Source organism: Mustela erminea, chromosome 15 (genome assembly GCF_009829155.1).
Source record: "Mustela erminea isolate mMusErm1 chromosome 15, mMusErm1.Pri, whole genome shotgun sequence".
Taxonomy (NCBI): domain Eukaryota; kingdom Metazoa; phylum Chordata; class Mammalia; order Carnivora; family Mustelidae; genus Mustela; species Mustela erminea.
The window spans coordinates 69,057,220-69,075,665 of record NC_045628.1 but is presented as its reverse complement, the minus strand read 5'-3'; the positions used below and the strand labels follow the sequence as shown (position 1 = coordinate 69,075,665).

General features: G+C 37.7%; 1 protein-coding gene across 3 annotated transcripts in view; it reads right to left on the bottom strand.

Moving 5' to 3' along the window:
* SPART (spartin) overlaps positions 1-18,088 on the bottom strand; it is a 38,826-nt gene extending 20,738 nt beyond the window's left edge. The window contains exons 1-5 of one of the 3 annotated variants that reach the window (XM_032314822.1): positions 17,827-18,088; positions 13,366-14,177; positions 8,832-9,029; positions 6,635-6,799; positions 3,144-3,267 (exon numbers count right to left, since the gene is read on the bottom strand). In XM_032314822.1, coding sequence (XP_032170713.1) covers positions 3,144-3,267; positions 6,635-6,799; positions 8,832-9,029; positions 13,366-14,175 — 1,297 coding nt within the window. In that variant the 5' untranslated portion in view covers positions 14,176-14,177; positions 17,827-18,088. Of the gene's footprint in view, positions 1-3,143; positions 3,268-6,634; positions 6,800-8,831; positions 9,030-13,365; positions 14,178-16,738; positions 17,109-17,490; positions 17,787-17,826 lie in introns of those variants that run through there. The other 2 variants (XM_032314821.1, XM_032314823.1) reach the window with 2 other exon arrangements.
* Positions 18,089-18,446: the final 358 nt, after the last annotated feature.

Sequence of the window (18,446 nt, the reverse complement as noted above, 5' to 3'; positions counted from 1 at the left end):
GAGAAATACTAGATGCAAATTATAAAGAAGTTATCACCATGAAAGAGTGTATAATAGAGATAATACTTTAAAACCTAAGATATTACAATAGAAGATCAGGAAATGTAGTATTTTACTGGTAGCTATTAAGATCTTTTAAATGGCATGTGTAGAGCCAGATACAGATTTACTCTATCCATATTAAACTTATATGCAACCATTTAATGGCATGCCATCCAGGCAATGGATGTTTGCTGAATAAATGAGAAATTGCCAGATGACTTAAAATGATCTCGCTCAAATCTAACCCAATGCAGCTGGTACTCTTATCAGTCTATAGTTGATGATCCTCTACCTCTTCCCAAATGAGCTTATTAAAATCACCATCTAAAATGTTTGGCAGTTGCCTTCTTAAATGTGTAATTCTAGCCTTTCAAGCCAATATGCTACACAGGTAAATTTTAAGCAGTAACTTCATGTTTTTTCACTTTTTATATTCACAAAACACCGTACTGTAACTTTTACTGATCTTTACTGATATTCACACACTAGATAGGAACAAATCATGGGATAAAGTGATTAAGCTCTTTAGGTCCCTGATTACTTATCTTTGTATAGAGCCTGCATGAGTCAGGTAGAAACTGTCTCCAGACAGATCAGATCACTTTCCCTGGAGTAAATCTTGAATATTTTCTGCCACTTTTTTAATTACCTGTACCTTAAGTATTTGATGAGCTAGTTGGTTTTCATTCTACCTATTAAAAAGCACATAAAGAGGTATGTACTCTGAGTGGCAGTTAAATAATTTTAACATAACCAACTATTAGGGCTATTGTTAGAACTGAGGAGATAAGAAGAAAAGAGTTGTAAAAGCCTACTAAAGTCTCAAGTAGTAAAGCAGTCCCCTAAGTGTTATCAAAGTGTGATTTTTGCTCATTTTCAAATGATGCACCACTCAGATTTTTTCTGAAATCTCTGAAGCGATCTGTCCCCAGAATTAGCTGATTCTAAGGGTACTCTGCTCTTTGAATAGAACCAGTACATGTAATCTGTGTGGTACTTAGGAGGCCTAAAACTTAGTGGCATAGAGGGGCACCTGGGTGGCTCAGTCGTTAAGTGTCTGCTTTTAGCTCAAGTCATGATCCCAGAGTCCTGGGATTGAGTCCTGCACTGGGCTCCCTGATCAGCAGGAAGACTCCTTCTCCTCTCCCACTCTCCCAGCTTGTGTTCCTTCTCTCACTGTCTCTCTCACATAAATAAATAAAATCTTAAAAAAAAAAACAAAAAACAAAAAACAAAAAACTTAGTGGCATACAATACTTTCCAAAGGTAGCCAAATAGTATCACCTGTTCATGTTCTTTCAACATGACCTTGACATTCCTCCCATTGAGATGTGGGGTAGGTCTATGTCACATCCCCTTAAATCTGTTATCTTCTTGTAGTGAGAGATACTGGAAACTTCTAAGAATTTGTTAGAAAGGGTATGTGGCTTCTGCCTGTTTGCTATATCATTCATGCTTGGAACCCTGAGCTACCATGTAGAAGCCTGACTAGCTTTAAGATTGCTAAGCTGTCAAACACATGGAGACCATGTCTAGGTACTCTATTTGGCAGTCCTAGATTTTGAGCTCTTCTAACCCAGATGCCAGATTTGTGAATAAAGGAGACTTCAGATGATTCCAGCCCCCAGCTACTGAGTCACCAGTCAGTCCTTGGGTCTTCCTGGCTGAGGTCCTGCTATCATGAAGCAGATGTAAGCCATCCTTATTGTGACCTTTTGGAATACCTGGCCCACAGTACCACAAACAAATGTTTGTTGTTGGATGCCATTAAGTTTGGGATGGTTTATTACACAGGAATAATAAATAGAACTATCTTGAGCAGTAAGAATTTAAAAAACTTAAGAAAATAACCTTTGAAATTAGTTATCTACTTATACGTGAATACAGGCAAATTTTCTGAATGCTGATCTAACAGCCTAGCAATCTGTAAAGTTATGGGACAGGATAGTAAGAATGAAGATTTTTCTTTAGAACGTCTTTGAAAATCTTTATCAAGGCTAAATTTTAACTATTAAAATTGTAACTGAAAAAAACATGGCTTTGTCTTATCTCTAGCAGCTCTCTGACATGGGCAAAATATTATGTTAGTTCCTAGTTAATTAATTTTCACTTATTTTAGTTTGTTGGTTTTTCATGTTGAAGGTTTCCTCTGCTTTAGACCTCTTTATTATTTTAATGGGTTTTTAGTGCAGTGATGGAAATCTATATTGACAGTCTTTTAAATGACTGGTCAAGCTCTCTTTACAGGGTCACAAATTTGGCTTACTAAAGAATGACTGGCAATGTTTTTAAAAACAAAATAGAAGGTCTAAAAATCTGAGAGCTAAAACAGTTGAAAAGCCAAAATGTCAACGAATAAACGTGGAAAGACATATGTCAGTAATGATCATTCTGGTTTTTTTTTTTTTTTTTAAAGATTTTATTTATTTATTTGACAGACAGAGATCGTAAGTAGGCAGAGAGGCAGGCAGAGAGAGAGGAAGGAAAGCAGGCTCCCTGCTGAGAGGACAGCCCAGGACCCTGGGATCATGACCCAAGTCGAAGGCAGAGGCTTCAACCCACTGAGCCACCCAGGTGCCCTGATAATTCTGGTTTTAAAATAACTGATCTGATACCCTTTCTAACCAGAATTAAATAGTACAACCTACATCCCAAACAGCTTAGCTATAATCCTCAGATCTCTTCATACCTCCATTGCAGTGTGGTTAGGGAATGCTACTTTGCTTCCAAGGACGGGATGAGTTCCTCATCACTTTTTTTAGAAGAGGAGGAAGGGGGAGAAGGGGAGAAAAGGACTGAAGAGGAATTTCAAAGAAGAATGGAAAATAACTAATTTTATATTCAGAAGAGCTATCCTGAGAGTCTGGGGATTCCCAAAGATTTTGACTACTAATTTTCCCTAGAGTGAAACAGAAAATAGTCAAGAATTTCTACCTATGTGATAATATATAATGTTCTAAAAGACTAGTTCCTCTGTTTTAAAGTATTTATAAAATGATCATTTAGAACCAAAATACAAAATACTGTCCTTCTAAGTATTCTCTTATGTATTCCAAAGGTTTCACATTATAGGGGAAAAAAAATTAACATTACTGTAATACCTGACAAAATATTTTGAGCCACTTTCTCACTCCATTCAGGTAATTCCTTTGCTTTTTCTTCTGAAACTGGTTCATAGGGTACAATGTGACTCAGATTAACTTCTTCACTTGAAGTGTCTTTAGCCTAGTAAAAATGTTTCAAATGTAAAATAATAAAGAAAAATTATAATGGGAAAATATAATAAGCATTATGTAATAAAATATTAAGCCAACAAATGTTAGATATAATTAATAAAAATACCTCCAGCCAACATAGTTACCAGTATATTTTATAACAGAAAGCAAAATACCACAACTGCCATAAAGCTTAAAAATATCCTGGTCTTATATAAGGTCTCCCTAGAAAGTAAGGTTTAAATATCAACATACTTCCAATATAGCATTTATCAAATCATATTTAAACTGATGAGATTATGAGTTCCTTCATAAACTTATCAACCCCTTGATGGCAGTATGCACATGATACTCAGTAAGATTTAAAACATTTGTTATATGACTCAATCAGTAAGGAAGGATGTATCCAAATAAACTGGTTTTGATAGAAATCAAGTAAAAGCAAGTAAAAATGTATAAACACTGCTATTCCATCTAAATGGAAATAGGGACACAGATATACCTGCATTTTGCTAATTTAACAGTTGTTATGAGAACTAGAGCCAACACTTAAAATGTCAAAGCTAAATTTATTCATTCTAAGAAATTAACAGCAGGCTAACTCAGATCTCATAATACTATAAAATTTCTTGAGAATCAAATTTCCCAATGGATATATGAAGAGAACTTCACTTAAAATATAAAACATTAAAAATGAAATGAAAACTTCTATGGGGGGAGGGGAAGCCATTCCTAATTAAAACCCAAAGACAAAAATGAACATAATATTAGGAACTTCTATCTTAAATAATGAGTCAAAGTCCTAATACATAGAGAGCCCCCGGAAATCAGGAAGAAAGACTAGCAATCCAAAATGGACAAATGACAAGAACAGACATCCCTCAGGACACAAAATTCAAAGAACCCCTAAGCAGATACACAACACCACTCACAATAAAATCAATGCAAATTACGATATTCCAATACACAATTTCTTATCTATCAGACTACCAAAATACAGAGGATGATCACCCACTCTGTGGACTAAGCTATGAAGAAACAGGTTTCCTATGATGCCGGTGGAAGTGCTAAAGAGTATAGTCCTTAGGGAGGGCAACTTAGCAAAATCTATCAAAATTACAAATGTATTCATTTTCTGACTCAGTAACCCCACTTCTAAGAGTGTATCTGATGAATTACCTGCAAATGTATGAATCAATGGATCTACAAAGCTACTCACTGAAGCGGTTTCTAATAGCAAAAGCCTACAATCATCCAAAGACTCAATAAATAGATTGGTTAGAGAAAACTATCATAAATCCATACAATGAAATATGAGGTAGCTATAAAAAAGAGTGAGAGGGTTCTCCATTTATAACACTGAAAGATCCCCAGAATTTATTCAAATAAAAAAAAACAAAATACAAGATATTCTATGATGTTACCTTTGGTATAAGAAAGGGAGAGAAATCTGTTTTTATTTGCTTTTACCTGCCTCAAGAAACCTAGGGAAGAAACACAAGATCTTGATAAAAAGTGATTACCTACTATGGCAGGGACAATGACATGGACAAAAGTGGGAGTAGAGTTTTTCAATGTATATACCTGTTTATATAATTTGATTTTTTTAGTTAACAAATTAAATTTCTTAAAAATATAAGTTTTAAATGATGTGAAAAATTTCCAAACATACTAAGTAAAAAGAAAGGAGCAAAACAGTATGTCTTCCATTCATATTCTTATGTCAATGTGTGCATATACACGTATATTCACACACAAAATAAATGTGTATGTTTATATGTTTGAATGTATCTGCAAGGATAAAAAGCTAGCAATAATATATCTAGAGCAAAGAGGTAGGTGGCTAAGGGATAGATAGGAATGGGAGGCAGAATTACTTTTCACTAAGTACCATTTGTATTTGCTTTTTATGCAAATTAAAATTTTTAAAAAAATTTTTAATAAATATATTTCTTGGCACCATCTTGGACTCCCAGTGTCCTCCACAAAGCTGGTCTAAGATGTTCAACATAATCCACAAATAAATGTAGAATATTCAGGGATACTTGGGTGGCTCAGTTGGTTAAGTGTCTGCCTTCAGCTCAGGTTACGATTCCAGGGTCCTGGGGTATAGCCCCATGTTAGGCTCCCTGCTGGGCAGGAGTCTGCTTCTCCTTCTCCCTCTGCCTCCATCTTGCTTGTGCTCTCTCTCTCAAATAAATACAATTTTTAAAAAAAAATTTTAAAGTGCAGACTATTCAAGTGGTATGATAATGCTAAGATAATTATTGAGCACTTACAATATGGAATAAACCAATGAACAATACAAAACTTTGTAATTCAATACTCACGCAATGGTATTTTCTTTCTTCATGTATTTGCTTATGTTACTACTTCTGCCTAGAATCTCCTTCAAACTGCTATGTGTATGACCGAATTTTGCTTCATCTTTCAGGAGTTATCTTAGTCACAATGCCCTCTCAGAAGCCTTCCTTACTGCTTCCCACACCACTATAGGCTCACACTTATTGATGAAGCTAGGTTGTATATTAGATGGTGCAATCTAGCCTACTATATAACCTCTGTACCTTCATCTAATGATCACACTGGCTAGAAATCCTCTTTACTAATCTGTCCTCCCCAACAGACAAGAAATTTCTTGAGATAAGAAATTTAACTTTTCCAGAATGCTCAGCATTCTAGCACTAAAAAACCTTACTGAACTTCCTGCCACTTGGAACATATCATATACTCAGGATCTAAGAAATGAAAAACTACTAACATATTTTTTAAAGACTTATTTACTTATAAGAAATTAAATGCTCAAGTGGGGGGTGGAAGGGCTGATGGAGAGGGATAAAGAGTGTCAAGCAGACTGTGCTGAGCATAAAACTGGATGTGGAGCTCAATCCTAGGACCCCAAGATCTAGACCTGAGTCAAAACCAAAAGTCAGATATTCAAGTGACTGTGCCAAGTCGTTCCACTACTAAACATATTTTTAAAAAATTCATTTTCTTTCCTGATGACCATCCATAAAGAAACAAGGGACTGAATAAAAATGGTGGTGTAAGGAAAAGCATACCTAACCCCAAGATTCTGGTGTATTAAGGAAGGTAGAGAACAACATTAATGTAAATACAAAAATTTCTCAAATACTTCAAAAAAATCTATCCCCCAAAACATAGAATATGTTTTAAAACAATGTAAGTAACAATATTAAACAATAAAAACAATATTAAAGCTGATTCTAATTATTTTTGCCAGTGATCAGTTTGTGAATTTGGAAGTTGCTCTGCTTTAGTAAACAGGGATAAGACTTTATAAATAATTGAAACTGGTAAAAGGTACCATTAGAATAGGACACACACACATACCACCTTATTGCTTTTTTACTTACTTTACTTACTTTTTTCCCCCTTTTTCCTTTATGACGCACATCCTTATTGTCTTGGTCCAACTGTCTTACATCAGTGCCACTGGCTTCCTTCAGTTGGTCAGAGGAGCATCTAGCTCTTCCAGGGATTTGGAATTCATTTTCTCCTTCTGCCCGGTTCCAGTTTGCCTAGGAGGTGGACTAAACCTTAGATCAAATTTGAATTTTCTCTAAATTGTGTTATAATAATGTGCTTGTTCAAACACTGATGTGTTTGACAGTCTATAAGTACAACCACTTTTGCCGGTCTTTCCTCTATACTTTTATCTCATCACCAAACCTCAATCCCTTGAGTTCTTTAGTTCACAGCATATGGGCTTAACCAAATTTCTAAAGACAAAGCATAAAAGATAAACTTAAGAAGTTGTTAGTATAAGTTATCACTAAGTCAGATGTAGCTACATTTGAATTTAATTAAATAACAAATGGTAAGTTTTAGGAAACTTGTACAACTAAATGCCATCAAAGGCAATAAAAAAAACTCATGTCCAGTTTAACCACTCTGCATTGTTGGAAGACTGATTTTGTTTTCTATTTTTGCACTTAATATTGAAGGCATTTTGCTCACATATACTTTGCTGAATGAATACTTAAGAGTAAAGACAAGTCAAAATTATAGCTAGTAACTAACTTCCATTTACAGTTGGGAGTTCTGGGACAACACAGCAAACTAAAAATGATGTGCAACCAAAAAGTAAACATATAAAAGTAAGATAGATCCAATGAATGTAGGGGTAAAGGGAGAAACTGCTCTGTGATAGATCTGAAATAATTAAGAGTGTCACTTCATTCAGCCAGTAAATAGCAAAGCTAAGACTTGAACTCTTCCCATTTGACCAAGTTTTTGCCTTTGTCAACTACTCTCCATGAGCACACTGAGGCTACACACATTTCTGTAAGGGTACCACATGTTTTGTTACCATAGTTTAAGTGTATAGCATTGGCTATGGTAAAGTGAATGTTGATCACCAGATCATTCTCATAATATGGTCCGTACACCTAACGCTAGAGAGGACCCTGCTCTTATGCTTAGTGAGTAGTCTGTTCTTGTCACCTGTGATCTTTTCAAGATAGGTGTAGAATGAAAGTGTATTCTACTTCCTAAGAAAACAGAAACGGAAGTTTTAAGACTGAACCCAAAGACAACTATTTTGTGAAATATTCCCTGATCTCCTTCCTGAACTTTTATTTCATTACCTATTATCATCCTGCATTGGATTATTTAGCAGACTGTAAGTGCCTGAGAATAGGAGCTATTAAATGGTATCTTTAAAGTCAGTCTCTTGTTCTGTCTTCCCATCCATCATTTAACATATTACCTAGTTAAAGAAGAGATTCTAAATATACATTGACTGAAGTGGTGAATAAAAGAGTATACTATCATGCTGTCAATATCCTTCAACTTCAGAATCAAAAATACTTCCCCCCTATTGTTCTACATCAGGATGGGGAAGAATACCTGAGAACACCTCTCCTTAATACTCTGTATTTTAACTCTTTATGACAGATCAACACAGGGAGAAAAAAAAAAAAAAGCTTAATTAGGCAAGTTCATAGGATGACAGACCATATTTTAAACTGCACTTTATTTTCTCTTTATTTAGTATTATCACAAGAACAAAGACAATTCCCTCAAGTAAAACCTGTTTCTTCCTCAAAATGACAATCATATCCTTAAAATGTCCAACATAACCCATCTGCTAATGCCAAAATTACCTTCACTTCACCATTCAGTCCCATTAGGCTTTTTTTCCAATTGAACAGGAAGACTGTGGTGATAACAAGAGCTAACATTCACAGAACATTATTACTTGTCAGCACTGATATAAGACAGTTAATGTATTAAACTTTAATCCTTACTACAGCCCAATAAAGTAAATATTATTCCCATTTTATGATAGAGAAACTAAAAAGATCAATAACTTTAGTAAAACAGCTATTAATGCAAGAGTTCAAATTCAAATCCAGGTAAACTGACGCTAAAGCCCAATATCTTTTTCACTATTTATGGCCAATTTCTAACTAGTATTTGTGAACACACGAGCAAATTATATATTCTCATTTTTCTAATTTTGATCATATAACATCCTATTACAATTTCTTTAAAAATGAGTGCTTACATTAAAATAGATTTCATTCTAACGATGATCACTCAAGTTACCTGAAGCCGAAGGTCAGACATCTGTCTTAATAAATCCTCAAAAAGTTCTCTATCATCCTCTGGTAATTCAGAAGATAAGACAACCCCCACAAAGCATCCTGACGCTTGTAACATGGTATCAGGAAACATGTAGGCTCCCACGGTACATTTAAGAACTGGAGATCTATCAGGAACTAGAGGATACAACCAGTCACAAACCTGAAAGGATTAATAGAAAAAAAAAATCAATGAATAAAACTAGGTTTTCACTGGTTTGAGAATTGTTATACCATAGAACATTTCAAAATTCTAAATGCATTTTACAAGACTTTACAAAATCATGAGCATCAACAAATCCCCACTAAAACTTAGCCATTTGCTGGTCTGACCTTTGTGTAGATCACTCACAAGAACTGTCCTAAAAATGTTATTGCTCTACTATAGTCTTCAAATTAGTGGCCTTAAATAGCCCACAGATAACCAATAATGAGTTTAGTTTAAAATAAGTAACAAAGTAAATTAAGACTTTCTTTCTAATTCAAATTAGACATGCTTTTGTGGAAATAAAATCAAACCATTTTCAAGTACGTGTATTTACTGATTTAATGCTTGCAATTCCATGAAGTTAGATACTGTCATTTTATGTACAAGAAAATTGAGGCACAGAGAGGTTAATTAAGTTGCTCTGAGTCTGTGAAAAAAGTGGAGACAGTATTTAGACACAAGCAATCTGGCACCAGAGAAGCCAAACAATTCCTTTAATTAGAACCCAGCATTTACAGGGGCATCTGGGTGGCTCAGTTGGCTAAACATTTGACTTATTCTGGCTCAGGTCACAATCTCGAGGTCATGAGATTACACGGAGTCTGCTTTGAGATTCTCCTTCTCCTCTCCCTCTGCCCCTCACTCCACAGTATGCGCTCTTAATAACAAAATCTAAAACAAAAAACAAAAAAGAAACCCAGCCTTCACAATGCTGCTTAATTTTTTTTTTTTTTACTAAGTCTGAGAACCTGATGTGACATAGCTAGAATAGAACATTGATTAAATTCTATCAAAATATTGTTAAATGAGTCAAAAAGCATGAAAGATTTCATATAACAAAAATGGAAAATTCTGGTACACTGCCATCATCTCTGACCAACAGAATAAACTTAAAAGGATCAGAGTATCCAAGTCTGATTCTTTCTTGGAAAATCCTTAATAACCCTTTTTAAATTCTTCTTTAATAAATTCTCTTTTTCAGTCACCTCAAACACCATTCTTCTTCATCTTTTACAAGTCAAGCTTTAGAGAAGTCATAATAAAACTGATTACTGTGTCTTCCAAAGTATGATGTATTGCCATAAGTGGTATATGAAATGACTTTAAGTAATATACCAGATTTAAATTTGAGTAGTAATGTATTTCAATACATTAGAAATACATAGAAATACATCTATCCCTCAACTTCCCAGCTGTTATATTGGTTGGGATAATAAAATTAACAAATGAGACATTTATTTATCTATTTATCTATGTATCTCTTTATCTATTTATTTAAGAGAAGGGAGGTAGAGCAGAGGAAGAGGGAGAATCTTAACCTTGAGACCATGATCTGAGCTGAAGTCAAGAATTGGACACTTATGGGGCACCTGGGTGGCTCAGTGGGTTAAAGCCTCTGCTTTCAGCTCAGGTCATGGTCCCAGGGTCCTGGGATAGAGCCCCGCATGGGGCTCTCTGCCTGCCTCTCTGCCTACTTGTGAACTATCTGTCAAATAAATAAATAAAATCTTTTAAAAGAATTGGACACTTAACTAACTGAGTCACCCAGGAACACCAACAAATGAGACATTTAAATTGAAATATTGAGAAAGTAATAATAGCAGAGATATGAAACTGACAAAACAAAGTTGCAAAGGTTGTACTTAAAAGAACTAAAATTTGATAAAGTTTCCTTTATTGTTATAATTTCTCTACATTTTGGACACATTGATTTAACTGGGGTATCCAAATCTTCTGAACCAAAACTTTATAGACCTTTCTCAAGGTCTATTTTTTCTCAATGATCTACCGGTAATGGTAGATCATTACAGGTTGGAGGGCTTATCCACCACAGGCTGATTTCTCCCAGATTCACTTTCAGAGAACAACCTTATGTCTAAGTTCTAATGAACTGATCACAAATTTAATAGGTTTAAAAAGTATATTAAACTAAAACCTAAAGAAATATAGTTTTTAGAAACCCTAGAATGCTATGCCTGCCTACTTAAGACCAAATTAATTTCTAACTTCACAAACAGACCTACAGGGATTTCTGCAGTATAAGAAGTTATATTTTAAAAAATTTTATTTATGGACATTGGGGAGGGTATGTGCTTTGGTGAGTGCTGATTCACAGACCTGTACCCTGGGGATAAAAATACATGTTTATAAAAAATAAAAAATTTTAAAAAATTTTATTTAACTTCTAATACTCAGTTGATTTAGTGTTTGTTTTTTAGAACAGAGACATTCAGTGAACACATGTTAACTGCCTTTAGGTCACTGTTAGAAATATCTGAATACATGAAAATAAGACCCTCTTCAAGAGATTCAAATTAAACTTTGGGTGCAATTTATTATTTACAACCAAAAATAGGAGATACTAGAAAGATTAAAAACACTTTATTTAAAGCACTCAAACAGGACAAATTTTTACTAGAGAACAAATCATTTTAATGGTTGAGCTCATGTAATCAAGTAGAGTGTTTCTGATACTCACTTTCCATCATCTCCAGTAGCCTGAGCCCCAAAAGTTTTTTATTTTTTATTGTACTTTATTTTATGTATGTATGTATGTACGTATGTATGTATTATGAATGTGTGTACATTGGGGAGGGAGAGGGAGGGGAGAGAGAATTTTTTTTTTTAATATTATATTTATTCAGTTGAGAGAGAGAGAAGCACAAGCAGGAGGGGAAGGGCAGAGAGAGAGGGAGAAGCAGGCTCCCAGCAGAGCAGGGAGCCAGACATGGGGCTCAATCCCAGGAACCTGAGATCATGACCCGAGCCAAAGGCAGATACTCAACCAACTGAGCTATCCAGGTATGCAAGGAAGAGAAGAGAATCTTAAGCAGGCTCCATGCCCAATGTGGAGCTCTGCTCCATAACACAACCCTGAGATCATGACCTGCTCTGAAATCAAGAGTCTAACACTTAACTGACTGAGCCATCCAGGCACCTGCTCACCTCCCCAGCCAAAGGTTTTAAATTCCAGTATTACGACACAGCTCTACTACCAGGTCAGCAGAAAGTATTACAGCTTTAATCAGCCTCCTCACAATCCCAATCAATAATGTCTACTCTTTCTACCTCAAATATTCTTTCCTAAAAAAACCTACAGAGATATAAAATATTCTTCCTATCCAATAATGAATTCTTTTTATTATTTTCACCAATGCCCCCAATAACTCCTTTAAACACACCTAGTAAGTCTCCAATTATCTTTAAACAACTTTCAAGTTGATTCCATGTAAGAACTGAAAGTGGAGTATACCAAAAAAGACAAAATCAATCTAGGTTACTACTGCTGTAACTAAACCAACTGCATCATCTGGACTCTGAACAAAAAGACCTGCTTTGCTCAAACAATCATCTTCTTTACACGCATGCAAAATTCTTTGTTATACCCAGTGTAAAGGAGTCCTCATTTCTAGAACCCAACTCTCTGTACTGAAGTCCAGTTTTTAAAAAACAGATTTTATTCCAACATCACCTTCAAAATACTGCCTTTAGAATATTTCATTAATTCCACAGCAGTGCCCTAACAACACCAGCTCTTATTTAGCAACAGTTATTACTCTTCAACCAAGGGCATGCCAATAAATTTATCTGCTTGGAATGTTAGAAATGCATCTTAAATTATCACCACAATCTCTACTTCTATACCAAAGTTTCTTAACCTCTGCGTGATTAACATTTTGGGTTAATTTTGACTGATGAAAATGATCCTGTTTAGAGGTTTAGCAGTCCCCCCGGCCTCTATCTACCATATACCAGTAGCAGTAGTACAACCCACCTCCCAGCTGTGACAACCAAAAATGTCTCCAGACATTGTCAAAATGTCCTTGGGTTGGAGGGTAGGTGGGGGATCATTCCTGGTTGAGGACCACTGTTCTACATATTGGGCTGGGTCAGCCCAGATCAACCCCTCAGGTGGGGCTTGACAACATTTGTGGCGGTTTACAGTAACACATCCACATGAGTTACATAAATCACTTTTGAAATTGAAGTTGTTAAGTTTCTTCTTCAGTAAAGAATTAAAATTTTAAGGATGAATGCTCCGATGCCCCTTAGGTCTTGTCATCACTATTTTAATACTGAAACACAATTTTGAAAAAACAATAACACAATTTTATATCTTTAAAAAAAGAAGCTATTAAACACATAGACACTTAAGGCTCATAAATTTCACAGAATATATTAATAAAGAACTAGAGTGATCTTATTGTCATGGACCCATAATAAACACTGGCAAATAATAATAATGCATATATACATATTTCAAATTTGTTTACATTTTTCTTTGGCTTACCTGAAGAAACCCAGGAGGACGGTTTAGAACAGTATCAAGAGAATTATCCAAGAACCTCACAATTCGAAGGTACCCTGGATATGAAGGTGCACTAACTTCCCCTGCAGGATTTACAAAAAAAATCTGTACTCCATTTGGTATCAAAATCAACTCATCTGCATCTAGCCCTAAGGTCTCAAGAGGAGGTGGCTGAGAATGATTCCTATAAAAGTCTTCTCCAACTGATGAAAATTCCCCAGATTCTGTTCCATAGGATACAGTGTAGTGACCCTCAGCAGCCTGAGGAGTATAAGCAGGAGGTGCTTCTGCTGGATGACTTTGAGATGGTAAGGATAAAGAACTAGGTGCAGGAACCAACCCTGTACTCGCTGTTGAAGTGTTCCCATTTGCTTCAGTGTGCTGAGGAGGTGAACTAAAGGACTGAGGCTCTGGTGACTTTTCAGATATGTCTTTAGGTGGAAATTCTGGATATAACTTGGGCACCTCCTGAAGATCATTCCGTAGAGAAGTGGCAAGACCCTTCTCCAGAATTTCCAACCTGGTACGTACATTCTGCAGCGTTTCTTTCATTTTCTGTTGCATCTGTCTAGCAGATTCCCACCCAGCACCTATGTGTTCAGGCTCTGTTGATGATACGCTGATTCCTCTGAGCAGGTGTCCTATTCCTTGCTTATAGTAGTTCTTTGCTTCTTCCTTCTGACCTAATTCGTCTGTATTCAGTCCCTTATTAACAAATAAAAAGGCCTTCTTGTATGCTTCCTTGATGATCTTAATTTCAGCAGGTTCTCCATTTTGTGGCTCTTGCTCCATTTCTGTCGAAGAGAAAATATTATTTTAATTATCTAATTTAACTATTTGCTTACTGAATTATCATCAATTTCTCCTACCTAAACATATTTCAAGAAGAGAGGAATTCTAAATTCCTAAATGCCCTTGTTCCTAAATCCTTAAATAAAAACAGGGAGAATAAGTTAGAATATATCTACTGAATAATTTTCTTGTTACAGTTTCATGTAATAAATAAATGTTTCCTACCATGTACCTAATGTTGTAACCAAAGAGCCTCATTTTAAAATCCATTATAATATAAATCCAGAGTATATCCAGCTAATTAAAAATGAAGTTGAGGGGCACCTGGGTGGCTTTCTCAGTTAATCATCTGACTCTTGATTTCAGTTCAGGTCATGATCTCAGGGTCATGAGATTGAGCCCTGAGTCAGGCTCTGTGCTGAGCAAGGAGTCTGCTTTGGATTCTCTCTTCCTCTGCTCCTCCTGCTTATGCCCACTCTCTCTCACAAATAAATAAATAAATAAATCCTTAAAAAAAAAAAAATGAGGTTGGGGTGCCTGGGTGGCTCAGCGGGTTAAAGCCTCTGCCTTTGGTTTGGGTCATAATCCCAGGGTGCTGGGATGGAGCCCCACATCTGGCTATCTGCTCAGCGGGAGCCTGCTCCCCGCCCCCCGCGTGCCTCTCTGCCTACTTGTGATCTCTTTCATATAAATAAATAAAATCTTTAAAAAAAGAAATGAGGTTGAATTACACACTGGAGAGGATAGAAGTGAGAAAAAATTATCTGGATGAAAGTTTAAAGTTACCTACTTCCACTTAAAGGTGGCAGGTTACTCACATGCAGTTAGCCCTGTTCTCTCCCAAAACTCCATTAAAATAACTCTAACAGATTAAAATGCATAACTTCTCATTCTTGTTAATGAGGAAAAAAATGAATAGGTACTTCACAAAAGGGGATCTTTAAATGGCACGTGAAAAGGTGTTCAACACCTGATCTTGTGTATACCTACATATCAAAGCTTATGTTGCACAGTATGCTGAAAGGTTTCCTGAAATAATGTGTCACTGGAGAAAATGAAAAGTAAAGTGTGGGGAGGGGTGGGGGAGTGGTGATGATGGTGTAATTCCATGGGTCAGTTGCTAAATAGCATTTCTTGCTAGCATCTTCATCTTGGGAGAGAAAAAAAAAGTTTAGCAGGGGAAAAACACCTGGAAATCTATCAGGGGAAATGTAGTGGGGAATTTCAGCACAGAAAGTAAAAGTCTGCATGAAAATACTGCATTTTTAATTTGGGATTTATTCCAAGATTTGGTATATTCTCAGAAGTCTCTGAGAAAATGCATTTCACAAGGGTAAGAACTGCAGAATAGGACTTAAAAGAATAAAAAAAGATTTTTAAAAATAATACCTGTGATATCCCTAATCACAGTTAAGAGCTTATCAAGTGGCTTGAAAAGACAAAAACCGTTATTACATGATTCCACATACTTTTTTATTTTTAAAATTTCTTTTAAAGATTCAAAGGTGCCCACGTCTCTCAGTTAAGGATCTGCCTTCAGCTCAGGTCATGATCATGGGGTCCTGGGATCCAGTTGCCTCAGGCTCTCTGCTTAGCTGGGAGCTTGTTTCTCCCCCTGCCTCTCTCCCAACTTGTGCTCTTTCTCAAATAACTAAAGTCTTTAAAAAAGAAGAAAAAATAAAGATTGATTTATTTATTTAAGGTGAGGAGGGACACAGGGAGAGGGAGTCTTAAGCCAACTCTGGTCCTGAGTGTGCAGCGGGAGGCGGGGCACTATCTCACCACCTGAGCGGAAAACACCCTGAGATCACCACCGGAGCCGAAACCAAGAGTCAGCAGGTTAAAAGACTGTACTACCCAAGGGCCCCTCGCATACTTTCATTTTTAAAGTTGAGAACAGAAAGTTTTGAAATGTCAATCTGTAGTATTAAATAAAACAGTACCCGCACCAGTATAATCATGTTAAATCCCAACCTAAACCCTGGTTCCAGATACAAATAGCGCATTTATTTTTTGAAACATTCTAGTAAAAGGAGTAAAACGTGTTTGGTTCAGACATAACTATGTGTGGGTGTGCATATGTGTAAGCTTAAAAAAAAAAAAATCCCAGGAGAAAAGGCAAAATTCTGAATCAAATACCTGACAACTTAGTTCAACCCCACAAGCCCTAAAAGCAGTAACAAGCTACCGGCAACATCACAAATAGCCTCTAATACAGAAAATGCTCTAATGCCTGCCTACCTGGCCCTTTACAAGAAAAACGAAGATGGAACTTTTTCAAATACCTGTATGCAACTCACTCCAATAGCTTCCCATCCATTCTTGTCAGAGGAACTACACAAATGACGTTTCAGAAAGCCCCACAGGTGAGAAAGTACCAACATAAAACCCTCCTGTTTCAAACAGGTTTCCTATAAAATGTCTCCAAATGGGATCTGTTATTGCAAAGGACAGCAATTGAGAAATAGCTCCGTTTGTAACTGGGGACATTCTTACATTTCCTTTTTCTTGGTTTTGCTTTTGGACATTTCAAAGAAAACGTGCTGAATTCTTACATATTTACCGGTATTTCAGAAGCTACAAGAATTTGATCGCAAATCCATTGTTACAATGCAATAAAGTAAATTTCGAGGATCCTTAAGTGACAGAGTAAAACAATTCATTAGTGGGTGGGAAAAATGAGCCAACTCGACGGTAACGCAATAATGCCGCGTCACGAAACAGTGCACATTCCAAGAGAAACTTTTTCCAGACATAGAAATTAGGTCGGAGAGGGCCCTCTGCGATGCTCGATCCCTAAGGAACATGAACAAATGCATTCGAAAGAGCAGAACCCGAACGCTATCCATGCCCCAAACAATTGCTATTGGTTGCTGGCGTTCTGTAAAGACCACCGAACTTTCACGAAGCTGTAAGGGCGCAATACCACAGCCATTTTCGAAGCCAAGTAAACAGCGCGTATGAGGCAGCACAAGAATGGTGGACAGAGATGTTCCAAGTGCGCGATCAAAAGGGTGCGAGTGGGAGGCAGCGTTAGCCAGTAAACAGGAGTGAAGGGCGTAGGGAGCGCGGGGCTCAGAGGTCCCATAAATATACGACGGGGACTAAGAGAACTTCTCAAAGTATCCTCTCGAAATTGTTTCCTTCAACTAAAGTTCCACGTCTGATACTTGGATGAGGGCTCCGGGCCTTCTCTACCCTGCCCCTCCCCCCGCCCGGTCCGGCCGCGGGGACCGGGGCGCTCACGCGACCCGCCCGTCTCGGGGTGGGGGCCCCGCGTCAAGGGCGAATCTTCCCCGCCAGCCGCTGCCCCACCTGCGCCTTCCAGACCTCGGGCGCTTCGGCGCCACCTGGAGAGTTCCCCGCCCGGCTGCCTCAGCCCAGCGACCAGCTCCCTCAGACGCCGCGCCGCTACGAAGCGTTGGGCCGGGACCGGTCCCGTGGTTCTTAGCGCCTCACACGCGCGCGCGACCCAACGCCGGGACTCACAAAGCATTCCAAGTCGCGCGCTCCAGAGCGCGCCACGTCACGCGGCCGCCCCGCCCGTCAGCCCTCGCTCCCGCGGCAGGAACCCACAGGTCGGCTTTCGCGAGACGCCCACTGGGGCTGATTACCCACGGCCCGTGCAGCCCAAGTCCTGCCCACGCTGACCTTCAAAATGGTGTGTGGGGAGACGTCACTCAGCTTCGAATCGCAGAGTCCAGCTGAAACTCTGCCGAGAGAAAAGGAAGAGGGCAGAAGGCCCTCAGAGAATCACGCGAACCAGGCCCTCAGCGCGGATCCCCCAGTCCAGGTCTTCGCGGCCACGTCCTCAGCCCCCGCGCTTGCGCAATATCTTTCTCCGCCGCGGAACCAAGGCCGCTGGAGGGGCTAGGAAAGAGTGGTGGGCAGTGAGAGCCGTCACGGCTAGAGGGAGCCCTGGACTCGGTGCACGTGGGAGAACAAAGGCTGATTCTCTCAACTCTTCTGGAACCTAATCTTTGTTATTAATGTATTCTAAGACAGTTAACCTCCAATGGTAAAAGTCTGGAAGTGTGTGTGCGCGCGCACTAAAAGTCTATGTAGCAGAGATCAATGTTAAATTCCTGACTCCTCAGAATAAATAGCAACCGTACGAATACCATTTATGAATGTGAGAGGCTAAAAGGGGAAAAAATCAAAGTGAACATAACTTACCTTTTCCCAAAACGTCTTTAAAACTACTAAAATGCTATAGATGACATTAATTAATGTCGAAATTAATTAATGATGAACATTGTTCATCATTATGA